Source organism: Xiphophorus hellerii, chromosome 15, assembly GCF_003331165.1.
Source record: "Xiphophorus hellerii strain 12219 chromosome 15, Xiphophorus_hellerii-4.1, whole genome shotgun sequence".
NCBI lineage: Eukaryota > Metazoa > Chordata > Actinopteri > Cyprinodontiformes > Poeciliidae > Xiphophorus > Xiphophorus hellerii.
In genome coordinates, this window is record NC_045686.1 from 4,450,952 (window position 1) to 4,470,376 (window position 19,425).

Here is a 19,425-nt window from a genome sequence, read left to right on the forward strand (position 1 = left end):
TTAGAGACGCGGACAGGAGCTCCATCATCCATGTCGTGTTTGTCGTTTCTCAGGTTCTGGCAGTTTTAAAATCTTGCTGTGTGGATGAAACATAACTAATTAAAGCCACAGATAGTAGCTGCTTTCTGCTCAGTTGTAGAAAATGAAAATGTATATGTGTCAAATTGTTCTGTAATGTTCTGATGTCATAGCATTGCTTTTATAACCTCTTCTGACTCAGTGTGAAATAAACACATATTAGTATTTGATAATCAACACAACGACATAAGCTTCAATAGTTCTTCTGTTACTGACGACTTCCTGATGGTGAAACTGTTCAGCTGTTACCTTGAACTGATGTAACAACATTCACCTTAAACTTAATGTGAAATAGAACAAATGTGAGTTTTTCATCACAGCTGGATAAATCTTCCTCCAAAGTCACGTAGACGGGACTGAATGAGAAAATGTTAAGAGTCCTTCAGGTTCTGCATTTTAAATTCAGCTGAGCACAGAGGTGATGTTTTCCCTGAAGAGCCGTGTTATTAACCCCTCTGATGGCAGATATATCCATCAATGCAGCCGCCAGGCTGTGACTTTAATTGTTATTCAAGCCATATCTTTGGCTGCGCAGCAACCATGACCACAGTGGACAGAGAAGTTTCTTCTTTGAGCCCAAAGTGAACAGAGCAGATCATAAGGCCAGAGAGAAGAGGAAGTTTGATACACCAGAACATTTTTAACCTAGTGAGATGATGCAGATGTTTAGAGGGAAAAGCCCTGCAGCTGGACTCAGGTGACATGAATCTGCTTCAATTTAAATGAGTTACTTTAGATGATATTGTTCTGGACAAGAAAGGCAACGGTTGTTTGGATTATTTGTATGAACTCATCAGGCTGGTCTACAGCAGTAGTCTTAGTTCTTCTTAGTTTGTCATGACCCAGCGTCGTCGTGGAGAGGAAGGCCTTCAGTTTTGGGAACCTCAGCGTTCTTATATTTGACTTTTGCGGCTGGTTTGGTTTGTTGGCACCAGTTTGCAGGATCTGAGATTATGATTCTCAACTTGAAGATGGTGGATTAGTCTTCAGTTATGGACCAATGACAGGATGTTAGAAGATGGACAGACAGGAGTTGATGAGACTGTGCCAGAAACTCTTTTGGATCCCTAAGATTATTTCGGCAGAGAACTGATACATAAGAAACGACCAGATTAAACCGAGAGTTGAGGATCTTAGCTTTGAATTGGTCTCATTAATTCACAGAATTCAGAGGTTTTGCAAAGTTCAGAAGTGACAACAAATTTGAAAGTCCTTCATGCATTTCTCAGTTATAAATCAGAATCATAAATCTGCTGCCTTCTCTTCAGGGATGCCTGCGCCAGTCGGAGGGATGTGCGATCTATTCATCCCTTGATAATACGCAGAGAAACTCAGAAGCTCAAACAGCAAATCGATAAGCTGTCAAGCAACTTAAGAACCAAAACGTAAAATCCAGCTGCATTGACTTTTCAGCCCCAAATGGTTTGATTTGAGATGCTTTGACTTTTACAACCTGAACTGCTGGTAATAATCAGAGTGAAAATAACTGGATTCTCACTGAATATTTTCTCTGCTTTTGATCAGAGCAAAGTGTTTGGGCTTTTTGGGCTAATCTCTGTTCTTTCAGCTCCACCAGCATTACTGTTTTTAAAGAAGCTGGAAGTAACAACCAGCACTTACACGGACTAAACCTTTATTCAACGGTTTCCATCAAGCAGAGACCAAACGGTGGCTGCACAGGAACATTTATTACAGAGCAAAGCAGAAAAACAAGAAGCATGCGTAATACAAAAAAAACAACACATCAAGCATCTGAAAGAAGGAAAAATATCAGAACATGGCTTAAAGAAGAGCAAATTGTGGAGAGTTTCATAAAAATAAAGCACAAATCATCACGTCTGAGTTGAGGCTGAAGCACCAACACAAAGCGATGATGATAATCACTGGGCTCTGTTAGTCTATGCAATCAGCAGGAATCTCTCCATAAGGCATCACTTTCCTCTCTGTCTGTCACCGTCTTTAAAGCCCCACAGGAAGGAGGGCATGCTGGGCCGGTAACCACCAGATGGAAATAAATATTAGCAGCAGGATTAGCTGAAAACTCAAAACTTGACTCCTGGAAGTATATCATCCCATTTAATTAAACACAGTTTGACTGATTCCTGAAATCGTTTACTTCACTGCTCTTTAATAAAAATGCATTCCCGTAATACAATTAGACACTAATTACAGGCTGCAGAGGGAAAATGGGGATTGTGTTCAGCTCACTTTCGGTTAATTAATTCCAAATAATCACTTCCTGAGCCTGCGGAGGCGTTTCTGCCAGCAGATCAACAGTCACTAACGATGTTTGCTGGTTTTAGGGAAACCAATGTGTTCTTATCAAACACACACATTGATCATTTTGTTCTTAAAATAATTCAATCATTTAAACCTCCAAAGTTCAAACATCATTAAGATGTTCTGATAATTGTGGCACCATGAAAAAAAAAATGTTTCTCAATAATTAAATATTGACCACCTGTTAGTAACTATGTATATAAACCATTAAAATATCATCTTCTTTCTCAAAATCCAGCCTGTAATTGTGGAAAATAACATGAGAAGAAATAGCTTTTAAACAAAATCATCAGTTATTGGTGTGAACACTTTGCACCACTCCTTTTTGCCACTGGTTCAGTAATTAAGCAGCAATCCCAGCAATCCCAGTCTCTGAATCCTGGTTCCCATGGATGCTTTCTTTATTCAGCTCTTCTGTAGGCTTTAGATGAGATAACCTTAGAAGAAGTTAATTTGGTGTCTGGTGAAGCATTCCTATGTTAAATGTTTTAGATCCAATGAAGGATCTACTGTATTTTCACCTTTGTGTCGATGTCGTGGTTCCACAGCATTACAGATCCTCTACTTTACTCAGGAGACATGAAGTGATTCATCCTTCATCACATTGAAAACTCTTAGGAAAAGCAACATTTGCACTTAAGGTCCCAGTAGAATAACAATGTACCATCACAATGAGCACGTTTGTGATGGTAGGATGAAATAAGCTCTTTTTTTTTTTTTGCTTTCCTTCAAAACGACAACTTGTTATGGCATCTAATGGTTGTTAGGGAGACATTGTGACTCCAGTCGCTGCTCCAGTTCTCTACCAGTCAGAGTTGGTGGTATTCCTACCTGCCGTACCGTCTCCATGGTGACAAGATGAACATAGATCGACACAAACCTTTCTTACTTGAATGGCGTGTTTATTTTGTCTTTTCCGTTTTGCTTGATGGGGATTTGGGTTTTTCTGTCACGTCATATTTGTACATCAAAGAAGCAGAAATTTGTAGATTTGTAACTAGAAGCTCTCAGACACTTGATCAACTTTGAACAGCTACAAATAAAAATGTTTCACTCACATTTATTTTATTGGAGGAGTTTGTGATGACAGCCAGTGATGCAAAAGTGATTTTGTTAAAACAGCATGTTGTTAATTTGAGATGTTTTCCAAACTCAAACTCTAATTATAGGTCTGGTTTTCACTGTGAGTGATGTTCAATAAAAGACCAATTTATTTTGACTGTTTTACAATATTTTACTTAAAATGTGAGTCAGTTCTGGACATTAAAGGAAGGGAAAGGGCTGGTAGTGACTCTTCTCCTGGAAGTATACATAACCAAACTCTCACGGTACTGACTTCATTACCTGAACCTTACCTGGTATTTCTACCTGTAGAACAGTGACTGTTTATCTGCAGAGCGCCTGCCTAGCAGAGCCACATGCAGATTAATTTTTTTCAGTTTTGAGTTGTAAAGCTTCCCGTTGAGCTGAACAGACACAACTGCCTTCATATCTCCAAAGATGACAGGATTTTGCAGACATTTCCAGGTTCATCCACTCTACCCAACGCCTTTGGATGTCTATGAACCATTGCATTCACAGACATGCAGTGGTTGCATGTCTGTGCAACCACTGCCTGAATTTTTTGCCAGACAAAAAGTTCAGACAAACCGTCTCCATACTTCAGACTGGATGTGTTGATGCCTGTTTCTACAGCCTCAGTTGGTCGCTGGCGTTCTGAGTTGTAGCACATTCTCAGGGTGTTTCTGCTCTTTTTTGTTTCAAAGAGGCACTTCTTGTTTTGGTTGTTTATGATGGTCATGATTTATCCTGATGCCGTGAATCATCCAATTGGTGGAACATGTCAGAAGTTTTTTTTCTGGGTTTTTTTCCCCAGAGTCCCTCTCAAACATGATTATCGTCTCTCTGCAGAGGATCCTGGAAACTTCACAGAGCCACTTCCTGAGTGTTGGAGTTCCCGTTTGCTGCCGGAGCCACAATGACGGCGGTGGGCGTGGTCTTCTTGATGGATGTGAGGTGGATGTGAGAGGTGCTGTGCATGTAGCTGGGTTGGCGTTCAGGACGGGGACCTCGACCGCACCGCAGCTGACTGGGGAGGAAGAACAACAGCCAGTAAACCAGGCATCCAGAGCCAGAGATAAGTTTCACCTCTGAAGTAAAGCTTCTGTATTAACGTCTTAGAGTGAATTAAAACATTTTTTAAAATTCCTATTTGTTGATTTTGCATGTATGATGGTATTGGTAGGCAAACATGCTAATTTTTCCGTTAGCTCTTTTGCTAACTTTAAATAACCCACAGTGCCTCCAAGTTAATTTTTCCAGATAAATGCAAAACTTACTTGGCTGTAATCATTTAGTTGAAATTTTTGTTATTGACTGAAAAAATTCTTCAGGTAGACATTTATATTCATGCTCTTATTTTGAAGGGGTGAATACTGTTATTGATTAAGTGCAGTTTCCTTTCCTCACCTTCTCTCTCTCTCTTTTGCCCCAATAAGTTTATGTCAAACATGCAGAGACAAAATAAAACACTGTTAGAAAACAAGATATAATTAAAGAACATGTAAATTATAATGCCCAAATTAAATTATTTCTCGATGGTCGTAGTCTTTCAGAAGTAAACATAATTTCTATTGAAGTACTTTAGGATTAGCTTCTGCTAAATACCATGTCAGTGTAGCTCTTTTTGTTAGCTGACAAGCTAAATCAAGCTGTAATTCAGTCCAAGAGAGATCTAAACTAATCCTAAATGGATCAAATGTCAGCCATGTTGGAGGAACACCGCTCCAGTTTGGGGTTTTTTATTAATGGAAAAACTTGTACAATAGTTATGTAGTGATATTTTTATAAAAACAAAAAAGTTTTGTAATTTTTAAATTATTTCTCCAGAGGATGAAGGGCAAACAATATTTACAAGACTTGAATCTTACATAAATCTCAGGTATAGAATATGATCTTTGTCCTGCTTGTGTTTAGGGTTCATCTTAATTGTCTGATGCTCTGTATCTAAAACATAACGTAGCCTCTGTCCTCGGGTTCCTGCAGGGAACGAAATAATAACTGTCAGGATGTCTGGTGTTAGCGGGAGCACTTGAAGGAAGCTTTAGAAAAAGACGGGGCCATGATTACTTCATTTCCCATGTGAGGGAGTCGATTCACTAAGAAAAATGAGGCACCGGCCTTCTGGTTCTCGCCTACATCTGTCCCTGAATGCTCCCAATTTCACAAATATTCAGCCTTCTGAAAACTTTTGATTAGTCTGAAAATTACAATTTAACTTGGTATGTGCACGTGGACAGCAGCCTATTGGAGTCAAAGCTGAGGCTGTTTTCACCTGCTGCTGCCAATGTGTTGGGCAGATTTACGATACGTAGTAGAAAACCACACAGAGCTAATGCAATATGCTTTCAGCAGCGTTGCTCTGGACGGTGACCGACCGTAACATAACTTCCCTTCTAAATCAAACGCTTGAATCAATCTGAATGCATGTGGAGCAGAACTTTGATTAGAGACTTCAAATATTGATCCTGGGAAATAAAAGGGTGTGAAACACAATCATCGGGGGCTTTCCCATCCAATCATAGATTTAGGTCTTCGAATGGTGGAGAAGCTGCTGAAATTCAAATCGGGCATCAGAACGTGGAAGAAAGGGTGTTTAACGGACTTTGAACATGTTAATGAAAGACAGCTGGACTGAATATTTCAGAAGCTGAAGATCTACTGACACTTTTATGAACAACCTGAAATTTGTCAGAGAATGGGCAGATGGTGGTCTAATGGTGTAGGGTTATTGGCACACTTTGCACCCCTTAGTGCTGACTGATGACCATTTAAACCTAATAACCTTCCTAAGTTGTGTTGCTGACCACAGTGCAAACATCTTTTTTAAATTTAGATAAATGTCTGGACTCAAAGTCATATTTGCAAGACTGACTGGTTTCAAACCAGCATCTTTTAATGACTGGGGTTTGCACCAGATCACAAAACTCAAGTCACCTCAGTCTGGGTAATGGGACATGACAAGGAGTTAACTGCACTCCAGTGATCTCCATGGTAACCAGGTCTGAGTCCAACAAAGCAGCTTTGAGGATGTGACAGAACAGGAAATGTTCAGCCCATCTTCAACATGGTAGGATAGATCTATAAGTTGTATGAAACATGATCACTGCATTTTTTTAAAATCATTCTTGGATGAGGAGTTTTCAGTTTGCTCAGTTCTGCCTACTGTGAACTCTGTTCATAATGAACGGTTTTAGGGCGTCTGTCACTTTAAATCCAATTAAGCTCCTGCTGACCACACCCCCAACTCAGTGTTTACACTCGTATGAAAACGGCTGAAGACAGACGCACAGTTATACAACCGTACATCTTTGAAAAGCAGAAGTGTAGCCTCCTGCACAACCAACAAGAATAGAGCAGCTGGCTTCTGGATGGCAAATCAACAACAAAACACTTGTCTTCTCCAGCAGCCATTGTACAATGCATACAGTGGTAAAACCAGCTGACCAAACGTGCTGGAGCTCAGCTTGTGTTGCTAGGTAGCAGGTTGGGCTTTACTGGGGTTGCTAGGTAACAGTGCACTTCCTGTTGATTTGTGACATCACATCCAGAAGGTTTTCCAGACACCAATTAACTTATTGGCAAAGAACTGCTGAATGTTTTTTTTTCTAAGTGTTTAGGCTGTTTTTATAAGCAGAGACCCAAACAGAAGCACAAAATGCAAAATGTTGTGCTGTGCGTAACAGGTCCCGTCTAAAGCTGCTGTGTGATGCTGTCTTGCCTCTGACCTGTTGAAGTGCCGGCGGAAGCTCTCACTGAGCAGGTAGAGGGCGAATGGGTTGACGCAGGAGGAGGAGAAGCTGAGGACTCTGGCCACCAGCGTGATGACGAGGTGGGCCAGCGACAGATCCATCTGGTGGTAGTGGAAGGAGCGGTACATGTAGAGCACGTGGTTGGGGAACCAGCACAAGGCGAACAGGCCCACGAAGACCAGAACGATCTTGGCCAGGCGCTTCCTCGTCTCCATCTGAAAGGGCAGATACAAACTTCTGCTCAGATGTTTGACAAATTATTTTTAACCACAGCTTTAACTTTCATAACCAAGGAACCAGAAAGTCTGTGAAACTAAGGTGACGTCACCCTGGACTGAGACGCACTGATCAGGAACAACAATCCTCAAATCGAAAATCCATCACCTTCAAGCTGGACTGAAATGTCTTGTTGTCCACCCAGCTGGACAAGCCAAATCTCTACTGGAAAATATTTTTATGGTCAGGCAAGACACAGTTTAAGGAGTTTGGCTAAAATGAGAAGAAGCACATTTATAGGAGACTGTACCTACTATTAACCACAGTAGAGGTATCATGTTCTTTTGATGCCATTGGTGTACAAAATGGATGAACTACAGTGCAATAGATATTTAAGCACATATGAATATGTTTCATCCTGCAAATTCAGTCTTGTACAGCTGAAGCTTTGAAAAGCTTCGGGTAAATCACTGAGAACCCAAAATGTAGAGAATAAGGAGGGCAGAAGAAAATAAAATCTAAGAAAGGCTGGAACAGAGGAACAAACACTTAAAGAAATCACTTTTCTGATGAAAGAATATAAACAACTCCCTTCCAGGAGTCCCTGCAGGATCGGTGAACAGAACGCCGGCTCTGAACGTCCGATGATGAAACCAATAAACAGAAACGGACAGTTTCAGATTCAGAGGAGTCAGGCTGACATTGCTGAAAGACTCGGCATGAAAGAAGCCGCCTTCAATCATCCAACAGACTTCATACCAATCAGACGTCTGTGCATGTGGACATGCGAAACATGTCAGCTGTGTTTTCTCACAGCACTTCCCTGTGAACTTCAGGCTTCAGGAGAAACATGAGAACCCAGAGGAACAGCTTCCTTCTGCTGAAAGTGGATTCTGGATGCAAACATCCTTTGAAGTGATGAATTCTTATTTAAAATCCGACATTATGTGAGCAGAACCATGATAGGACCTGGTCTGGTCGTTGTTCTTTGGTTTAGTATCGTACGTTCAGTGGGTTTCTGTGTTCACTGATTGATTTTGTTTTTTTTTGCTTTGCTTTGACTTCCTCCAATCACGTGACCCAATCAGCTCTTTGTTCACTGGTTCCCAGTAATCCGTTTTCACTCATCTGGTTCCATCCCAGTAAAGAGTGGAGAGGCACAGATTTAATGCTGCATGAGGTTCAGAGTAAAGTTTCCAGCCACTGAAGTTTTATGATCTCATTTCATCTGTTTTAAAATACTGTTAGTTTATAAATCACTTAACGGCTTAAAGATCTGCTGTTGTCATAGCAACCTTCCAGACCGCTCAGGTCTTCTGGTTCTGGTTCTGCTCTGCATCAGAACCAGAACCAAACATAGAGAAGCAGCATTCAGCTTCTATGCACCACAAATCTGGAATAAACTTCCATAAAACTGCAAAACTGTAGAAACACTGAGTTCCTTTAAATCCAGACTGAAGCTCATCTGTTTAGAGTTGCCTTTAGTAAGTGGAGCAATGATCAATTTATCTGATCATTTTAGTAACAAATGTTATTTATGTAATATTTATTGCTTGTTTCATAATTGTTGCCTGTATTGTGTTTCTATAACGTAAAACTCTTTGAGCTGCTTTGTTGCTGAAATAAACTTGTTGTTGGTCCAGTGAGTCTCATCCAGTGTTGGATAAAGCTAATAATTTAAATGGGCTAACCATAAATACACACTAAATTCAACCACATTGATGCCCATCATGTGTTACAACAGAGTATATCGCTTTCAGTAGCGTTCAATTTATTATTGCACATCTACCTATGAAGTTTACAAGTTTATTTCTGGAGCAGATCTTTCACTGACTGTTATAGTTGGAATATTAATAACAAGAAATGTTAGTAAGATGGTGTTTAGGAATGTATTTCAGGATGTTGGATGTATCGGTAACACAGCACTCATGCATGTGACTGAAATGATTTTTAGATGTTGCATTAGTTTATGAGGCTTTTATGTTGGAATCACATCAACAAAACTGAATATTTTATAATTATTTTGATTCGCTGAACATTTCTAGTGACATGCAGCCTCCGTCTTTTTGGCTGCTTTTTGTAAAATCTCCAACTGACCCTAAACAGTGTGATGTAAGCAAGTCCACAGCCAATCAGAGCTGAGTGTGCAGATGTTGAGTCTGCCAGGTTCTCACCTCTGGTGGCTCACCTGATCCAACATGATCACAAAGTCATTTACACGCTGTAAGAGGATTACTGGAGCGAACTGAACAGAGGATTAGGTTTAGCTGAAGTGGATTTTTCTCAGTAAATATGCTGTAATTAAATACATTCAGCTGCAGTCGTTATGTCACCATCTGCTCTGCTGCTTAAAGGAAGTAAATCATAACTAATGTAAAATAAATGTTGAGTTGAAGCAAAACTCTACTGATCCTCTCAAAGCTTCGGGACACTTTCTGCTGCTTTCCTTCCTGCAGTTTCTCAGAGACCTGCAAGCTGAGAGCCGGGATCAGAAGAAACTTTGTATTTTTTACATCTGCATTTGTATATTGCCTTTTATTGCTGTATGAAAATGTAACTTCAAAGGGAAACCGTGATCATTCCAGCTGCAACTTTCACTTCTTTTGTAGAAAGAAAATGTTCCAGCGTTATTCTATTTCAGGATATAATGAAATGATTTGGTTTTGAAATGATTTAAATCTGAACTGAAGTGTAGAAAACACTCAACAGAAATGACCAATAAATCAGAATAAAATTGGTCAACATCTGTTTGGTTTAATCACCCAGATATTCTTACAAGAATACGGAAAAACATGGAAATTCACAGCCCCAGTTTTCCATTTGGCATTTATTAAGATTTATGTGAATTAGCTACACAAAGTTGTTCACTTTTTAATAGCACAAAAAAATAAAACTCCAACATTTGTGGCCTGCATTTCTTTTCAGACCCCTTTTACTTTTTTACCCTTAAATAAAATCAAGTGCAACCGACTGACTTCAGAAGTTTACTGAGTAAATAGAGATTCCTGCATAATCCAACCTCAAAATGCAAAAACACAAAGTCTTAGCAGCTGGTTTTGGTTTACCTTCTAATGCAAATTTTTACAAGTAGCTTCAGTAATATGAGCTTATTATAAGTAAATAATTCCTTAATATTGGTTAGAAAAAGTACCGGTTCCACTGGCAGATTATTTCACTACAAAAGGTTTTTTTTGTTGTTTGTTACAGAAACCTCAATAAGAATTAAAAAAGTCAAAAGTGATGATGTCCAAATACGTCATCAATCCTTTTTATGTAAATTTGTTCAGTAATGAGCTAAAATTTATTGTTTTAATGTAACAAAATCTGAAATTACGTTTGCAGCCTACCGTAACACCAGGATCCTGTGACCAAACCAGCAGCATTTTACTGTTTTTATAAATTTATGACCTGTCTGAAATATCTAATTAGAAACTAATTTAAGAATCGTTTGTTCCCTGGAGGCCGTCTCTCGGTATTTGGTGACCCACGGGGATCCGGGCCGTAATGTTACTGCCTCCCTCATGAATGGATTCATATCTCTGTAGTAATAATAGGAGGAAAGTTATTATCAAGAGATTCCCCCGAGGCAGAGCTAAGAGCCATCGTTGTCTCTGAGGCAGAAGTCTGCAGAGTCGCCCGGGAATTACAGGCTGCCTGATCCCATTAGAGGCTCCATGGAGATAATTCGGCTCTCCAGGCCACTGCTGGATGCGCTGATCCATGAAGTTGTCATTTTTTATTCTTGGATTCTCTAAATGCTGAAATTCAGAGAAAGTATGGCCTCATGAGGTTTTCACAGTTGTTGCACAACAGGGCAACATCTGGGTTTGCAGGTGAAATAAAGCTTTTAGTTCCAGGAAGCAGGTGGAAGTTTCCCATCTAGCATTCAGGAAGCCAACTTCAATCCGTCATTCATCCCAACATGCACAAAGAGGAGCGGGTTCTGAAAGCAGGCTGGCATTTCTGACCGGCAGAATCAGTCTGACATTTTCTCTCTCTGAGTGACGTAACTGGAAGAAATAAAATGGTTGTTTATTATTTACATTTTTAATCTCAGATTAACTCCAGATCGGTTTGGTTTTGTGAAAATGTGTTTTATATAAAGACTGAACAGAGTGGCAAGAGGAAATGATAGATAAATGAAACGCAATCACGAGTTAAGCCTCTAGGTGGCCTCACATCTAAAACAGGGAGGACTTTTGGACCCTGAGGAGCTGAGATGGAAACTGAACATAAAAACACAGGAAATGATTAAAACGAACATTTTACTAAAAACTGTTTAGGAAATAATTAGAAAAAATAGTTAAAAAGAAGCCAAGACTGATAGATGTCCAGATGATCCATCCATCCATCCAGTCATCCATCCATCCATCCATCCATCCATCCAGTCATCCATCCATCCATCCATCCATCCAGTCATCCATCCATCCATCCGTCCATCCATCCAGTCATCCATCCATCCAGTCATCCATCCATCCATCTGTCCATCCATCCAGTCATCCATCCATCCATCCATCCATCCATCCATCCAGTCATCCATCCATCCAGTCATCCATCCATCCACCCATCCATCCAGTCATCCATCCATCCACCCATCCATCCAGTCATCCATCCATCCATCCATCCATCCATCCATCCGTCCATCCATCTGTCCATCCATCCAGTCATCCATCCATCCATCCATCCATCCATCCATCCAGTCATCCATCCATCCATCCGTCCATCCATCCAGTCATCCATCCATCCAGTCATCCATCCATCCACCCATCCATCCAGTCATCCATCCATCCACCCATCCATCCAGTCATCCATCCATCCATCCATCCATCCATCCATCCATCCATCCATCCATCCAGTCATCCATCCATCCATCCATCCATCCAGTCATCCATCCATCCATCTGTCCATCCATCCAGTCATCCATCCATCCACCCATCCATCCAGTCATCCATCCATCCATCCATCCATCCGTCCATCCATCCATCTGTCCATCCATCCAGTCATCCATCCATCCATCCATCCATCCAGTCATCCATCCATCCATCCATCCATCCATCCATCCATCCATCCAGTCATCCATCCGTCCATCCATCCATCCATCCATCCATCCGTCCATCCAGTCATCCATCCATCCATCCATCCATCCATCCATCCATCCATCCATCCATCCATGTTTCCAGTTGTTTCTGTTTGTCGTGTCATTAAAGTCAGAAGGTCTGACTTGTTTTGACTCATTTTCAGTTTTCTTGTTTTGACTTGATGTTTTCCTCTTTGTTGATGACGATGAATCATTTCCAGTCCAGGTTTTAATTAAAACATTTCTGTACCTCAGAGGCATCTGGTGATGTGACTGAAGGTAAAGGTTTAAAACTTTCTCTGATTCAGGTGTTTGACTGCAGGATTGTTTTCTTTGGTAAAAAAAAAAAGAAAAGCAGATCATAGTTTTACATTAAATTAAGTTTAAAACTTTTTTTTAAATCTGTTTCTAAAGCAAACAGTTGAGTAATTATAAAGTAGCGGCATTAAATAAAAACAATATGCTGATTATCTCAGCCTCTTTTCTTTATGGTGTTTATTCCTCTGCCTGTCGTCTCTCCATCATTCTCTCTCTCTTCATGTGTCGCCTTCCTCTCTGTCTTCTCTCGTCTCTGTCTCACATCTTCATCATTCCTTTTCCTTTGTAAACATTCACCTCCCTCACCTGCAGCACATCTTCCTCTTCTTTATTTTCTGTTGGCTGTCAGTCAGAAACTCTCAGCCCTCCAAGCATCTGTGGAATCACAATAGGACAGCCGCCTGCTGCTGCAGGTGATGAAGATGAGTCAGTTTCATAATGAGCCAAACCAGCTTAAAACATCCACCTACTTACTCTGAATATTGTGAAACAGCAATTATGCTTCCAACAAAATGTGTTTCCTCTTTGCCAAGGTTTATTATGCAAATACACAAGGTTAGGGCAAACCGAGAACGCCAACAAAAACTTTCTAAAAGTAAAATTAATTCACCTGAAGTTACGTCTTGGAAGTTACTTTTTTAATTGGCTTATAGTTCTGGCACTGAGCTCAGTTGGTTTCCCTAACATCTATGAAGAAGCACTTTTGATTCTGTTGATGCAGATTAAATACTTACACAACTATTTTTGATTTGTGGAGTACCTCAGGGTTCAGTCTTTGGCCCCCTGCCTTTTCATTGGCATGTTTATGCTAACTAACATGTAATTATTTGCACATCTCAAGCCAACAAGACGCTGAAACCAGAATATAAACATCCAGATTTTTTTCTCCCTGTATGAAGTTAAATGAAACAATACTTCTCTTCTTTTAAGTCAGTTAGAATTAGCAAAACTATCTATTTGATAAATGCCAGACATGTTAGCAAGAAATATTTTTTATTTTTAGAGATTCATTTTGCAAGTTTGGATCAGTCAGGTCAGTGTGGATAACTGCCTTAAAACTGTAAATAATTACTAAAGTAACTAATAACTTTTGAAACTGGGGATGTAATCAGCAGTATAAGTAACTTGACAAACATTGCTGACAATCAGTACTGAATAAATATTCAGTGGTATCTAGGCTGCTGCAGCGTCTTCAGCTTGAAATCGTCAGTGATGAGGCGAAGTTGTGTGAAGTCTGAAAGTTCAGCAGACTGCTGATATTTTAGAGAAGACGGAGCGTTGACTTGATTCCCTGAGACGGCGCTGATGTCATTCTCTGTGCTGTCGGTGTTTCTGCCCTGAAGGACACCTGAGGGGTGAAGATGTGATATCAGGCAGCGTGACTCGCCACAGACCAGAAATTCAATCACAGCACTTTTTATTTCGATTTTTCACTTTAATATGAGCATTAAAACGTGGGAGGCTTCATCCATTAAATGCTGTTTTATTACCTGAGGGGAGGATTATCAGGCGTCGAAGAGGCTCACAGACCATAAAACAAACGACATTAAGTGGATATTTTTATGTCCTTGTTATCAATATTCTGTGTTTTCTGCTACATTTGCAAAGCCTTTATAAACTGGAACTGGACTTTCTTTTATCTTAAAAGTTTTGCACAGTTTAACTTATTTGAAATATGCAGAAGTTTGTTTAGCAGAAATAACTCATTTCTGGCTGTTAGTCAGTTTATCACATCGTTATTTGTTTCTGAACGGATATTTGAAGGTCCAACTGCATCATTTCAATCAGGTTGAGATCTAGACTTTGACTGGGCCATTTCAACACCTTGATTCCTTACTTTTTAGTCCCTACCTTCTACATATGCTAACTGTTGGGTTGTGGTGATGAGGTTCAGATCATGGCTTTATGACGGCCTCACCAGAATGTTGACCTTCCTACTCATACAACAGCCTGCATGTGTTTTTAGGATTGGAGAACGTAGTTTTGCTTTCACTCACACAGCTCATCGTGAAACATGTTTTTCTCCCCATATATTTGCTGTAAATGTAGTTATTTGTAAACTATCAAGGACTGTAAGGTAGCTAATTTGGGATTAGCAATCTGGTTTTGAGACAAGAGGTTATGTGTAAGTGGTCAAGCAGCAGATTTTTTTCTTAAATCATCTTTAATATTCTGTTATGGTCCATCTGACCCACTTGCACCAAAATAAAGTGTCAGGAAATCAAACTGTGGTGCAGAGAGGAGATGAAAATCAATTAATCGCACATTTCTTACTTCTAACATCTATGAAACAAACTGAACATCATTTCCTCTGTATCCATTGAAGAATTTTTAAAAAGCATTTTAGTCCCACTCATGTTGACAGTGTTGTCCATGTCACCCAAATCAGAGACTTTTACTGTGAAGTTAATAATCCTGGTGACAGCAGGCAGATTTTCATACCACCTTAAAGCCAGACATTCAATCTGCTGCGTTAAATCACTCTGTCCTCCATTTCCTCCTGCCTCTGTGTCGCCATGTTGAAGCACATTGTGTTTGTCATGTAATTCATCTCATTACTGTTAAACCCGACTGCAGCTTCTCATGGGGCAGCGATTCCATCAGAGCGTTCCTAAATGGGAAAAGCTCGTCACACGGAGCCCAAATCTGCACATCTCACAGGGTCACCAGGCGATTGCTGCGTTAACCGCTGCTTCAATACCCAACAAGGCTGCTGCTTTATCAGAGAGCAGAGCTCATTATGTCCCCAAAGATTAGAAATGCAACGAATCACAACACTCACTGCCTGAGCATCACACACACACACATACACCCACACCCACACACACAGGAAAACTACCAAAAATGAGGGAATATCCAGAGATTACAACTAAACTCTAAAACCTGAGTGTTTAAATTAGTGACAACTCAATGAAAATTGTAATCTGGTTAATTGAAAGGTATGTAACTAACATACATTTTTAATTTAAAGTCCAGACCCCAGTTGTTTTATTACTTTGCCATAAGATTATGGCAAAGTCTTTTCCTGTGTCCCGTCAGATCATTTTTGTGAAGCAAAACTCAACCAAGGAGAAGCAGCTCTATCATCCATCGCTTTGTTTGCAGATGTCGTCTGTGAGTCCATTTATTTTTAACGCCCCACTTAAAATGTCTGTATTGAACTTAATGAATTGGTCCTACAAGGATGCATACAGATGAGGTCAAGCAGCACAACACACAGGTGTGAGTCTAATAGAGATCAGGACAGCTGAGAAGATGGAAAATGTTCAAAAAGCTAAAAATGTTTTTAAAAAAGAGATCAGCTACTTTTTCTCATCCATCTGCTGTCTGAGGCAACATGGAGGATTTAACGTCATGAGAGAACCCAGCATGCACCAGGAGAACATGTGACTGCATGCAGAAAGACCCCGAACTGGGATTCAAACCTTGGACCTTCTTAACACCAAATGTGCCATTGCTCAAAATCTGCTGCAATATTTAAAGCCACTGATATAAAAAATGTCTAAAGATTTCACACATAATAATTTTTATTGGCTTTGCACCTTTCTCTCCTGTCTTATCTGATCCAAGTGAAAAAATCTCTGCAGTATTCTGAGATTCTCTTTATCTGCCTCAATAGCCTCTCTGCAGGTTTTCCTGTGGTTTAAACCCTGGACAGGTCAGCAGTTAATCTGAGAAACTCATTAACTCAAAGAATCACAATAAATCTTTAGAATAATTCTGGTGCTTCTTGCTGTAAAAACCTACTTAGTTTTAAGTTTTTCTCTTCACGTTTTATCAGCATTAGAGATTTTAGATTCTCTTAAAGTCCAACATCTCAAACATCTCTTCTGTTCTACTTGGTTCGCTGTTTGATGGGGCTGAAAATCGATGCCGAGTTTTTCATCTCTCCTCTCGGATAGAAGGCAGCAGCTCAAACTGCCGTGTCGCTTTGCATCTGCACCTGCAATATTTCTTCATCATTATCATTATCATCACAGCCGATGGAAGCTGATTTACTCCCACATCCTGCAGAAAAGTCAGACTGGATCTGCTGTCCGACCGTAAGCAAGAAATTCACCCGACTGCTGGGTCGACTCATGAAAAAGTAATATTAATCATACGCAGAATAACTACAGCCTCTTCATATTTACTTTCTGAAGACATAAATGTGTCTTTTTAGGTTTCAGCCTCAGGTGACATAAAGTGGTTAAGTCTCACCAGGAGTTTATAAAGAAGTTCTCAAAACCCAGCTTTTAATTTGGTAGTCCACTTCCTCTTATCATCAGGTGGGTTTGTGACTTACCTAAAAATATCTGCAAACTAAATACTTAGCTTCAAACTAAATATTAACTTTATAAACTAAATATTTAGCTTGCTACCTAAACATCTGGTTTTGACTGAGCCCTGCAACTAAATCAAGTAAATTTTTATTCCTGAAACTGATAAAGAAACGTCTGTCTGACATGAACGTGTCAATCCGATCATCTTTTATCACCGACTCTGCTGGTTTTGACTGTTTTCTGTTCATGGATCAGGTTGTGGGTAAAAACAGCTGAAAGGCCCACAGAGCTTTTCCCAGGTTCCTCCTTCAGCTCATCTGTTGGGACTTTGAGATGTTTCCCAGTCAGCCTTGAAATGAATTGATTCAAGTGGGTTTTGGTTCTGGTTCTGGTTCTGGTTTTGTTCTGTTCTGCAGCCTCTTCCCACTGGGAGTCTCCTAAGAAAGCATTTCTAAGGCTTCAGGCGCTCCAGTCACCACAGCGCCGGGTCTGTTTTCTCTGAACACTGCTCCCAGCTGAATTCATGCCATTAAAGCACAGACCCTGTCAGATTTGCCATCAGCATTGATTCTTGTCATATTTTCCTCTGGAGGCGTCGCAGTGACTCCGGCCTTCTCTGATTTATAATACCTGATGTGTTCTGCAGCCGTGGGGCTGTTAATAACTCAGCTCCTCCTTCTGTCCTCCATCCGTGAAGATCAAGCTTGTGAAAAGTGATTACTCACTCTGACTGACACGCTGCCTCCCACTACAGCCTCCCCTGCAGACCAAATGTTTACTACGGCCCTTTAAGGGAGCTCTGGGTGCAAAAAGCTGATGATTGAATCTTCCCCTGTTAGTCTTAACAGACGGAAAACTTTGTAGTTTAATAAAATGTTCCTGTATGTTGATGGGTCATTTATTTTAAGTTATTTCCAATATACCTTAAGTATGTAAATTATTTCAGATATTAGGTTGTGCTACATTCAGATTTTTGCACCTAAGCTAACCAGACATTGTTTCCCTGAAGTCCTGAGGAACATTAACGGAACGAGCGCCGTCTCTCTCCTGTGAGCGACAACGATGACACGAGGACACGGAACCGTTTCTGGTCAATTTGTACAAACTTCACTTGTAAGGTCTTTTTGCACCTTAAAAACACTCAGTCTTCAGCAGTTTGCCATCAATAATTCATGGCCATAGTGTGTAAAACAGAGATGTTGTGGGATCCTGAACATGAACGACTTCTCCCAGCCAAGAAACGGTGGATTTATTCCATAAACTGGGAAATATTGAGTTTTCATTTCTGTTGGTATTGATTCTTGATTCCCAGACAATTGAAATATTGCAACAGACTAATAGAAAATTATTTGCAATATAAAAATGTTGGCCAACTGAAATGGATGTTGAGGTTCTGCACTGTCTGTTCACGCAATCCTTGGTTGTGGCTCCTTTTGCATAAATTAGTGTATCAATGCAACGTGTGATGGAGGAAATCAGGCTGAGGTGTTCAGGGAGTTCAGGTTGATTTGTTCGTCTTCCTGTTGACCGGTCCGGTCGGTTTGGACCACCAGGGTCATTGAAGAAGCTGTTGGTACCTTTGACAGTGTCGGCCGGTACCAAGTCCTGCAGTGGAGTGAGATCAGACTGCTGAAGTTCTCCATCAGGCTCAAAGTTCCCCTCTGACTTCACACATGTTGCTTACATTCCATGTTCTAATGTCAAGTTTGCAGAAACGTTCAGCTTTAACCAAACTGATTCATGTGTCTCTTTAACAAAGACCGGTCTGCCATTGCAATGAGTGGGACGCATCTGTCCTCTCATGTTCATACTGAGGAAACAATCCCAGCCCTGAGGATAATGGCGTCCATTTTGCTCTGGCCTTTGTTCCTTTCCCTCTCTATCAGGTTTGGACCTTCCAGGAGTTTCGAAGGTTCTGCCTGACTTGTAAGAGTTCTTGAAGCCCTTAAGCTTTTTGCGTGCCACTAACCTTGAACCACAATCTTGTACTCAGCCAAACCAGGTAACTCAGGGTTTGGATTAATATCACCTCATAAAAAGGAAACGTAACTTGCACATTACTGCTAAATGGATTACTGAACCGCCTCATACTGAAGGCTACAGAAGCGTACCTGTCTCTTGGTGTGTTCACTGACTTCCCCCGGCATGTTGTAGGCACTCTTGATTAGCGTGCGGGCAATGTGGTAGTAATACACTGAGATGATGGTCAGAGGGATCAGGAAGTAAACCAGGAAGATCATCACAGAGTGGATTTTGGGATGCATCTGATTGGACAGCGGGTAGGGAACGCAGTTCACGAAGGTGACGTTCATGTTGTCCCTGTGACCCTGAGGAGGCGAGAAACACGAGGAGAACGTGATGAAGAGAGGAGCAAATAGACAGA

At 40.5% G+C, this 19,425-nt stretch overlaps 1 protein-coding gene across 1 annotated transcript in view; it reads right to left on the reverse strand.

Annotated features, from left to right (window-relative positions):
• Nucleotides 1–1,746: 1,746 nt before the first annotated feature.
• nmbr (neuromedin B receptor) overlaps nucleotides 1,747–19,425 on the reverse strand; it is a 42,469-nt gene continuing 24,790 nt past the window's right edge. The window contains exons 3-5 of the mRNA XM_032586041.1: nucleotides 19,154–19,369; nucleotides 7,146–7,384; nucleotides 1,747–4,447 (exon numbers count right to left, since the gene is read on the reverse strand). Of these exons, the coding sequence (XP_032441932.1) occupies nucleotides 4,285–4,447; nucleotides 7,146–7,384; nucleotides 19,154–19,369 (618 nt within the window). The 3' untranslated portion in view covers nucleotides 1,747–4,284. The remainder of the gene's footprint in view (nucleotides 4,448–7,145; nucleotides 7,385–19,153; nucleotides 19,370–19,425) is intronic.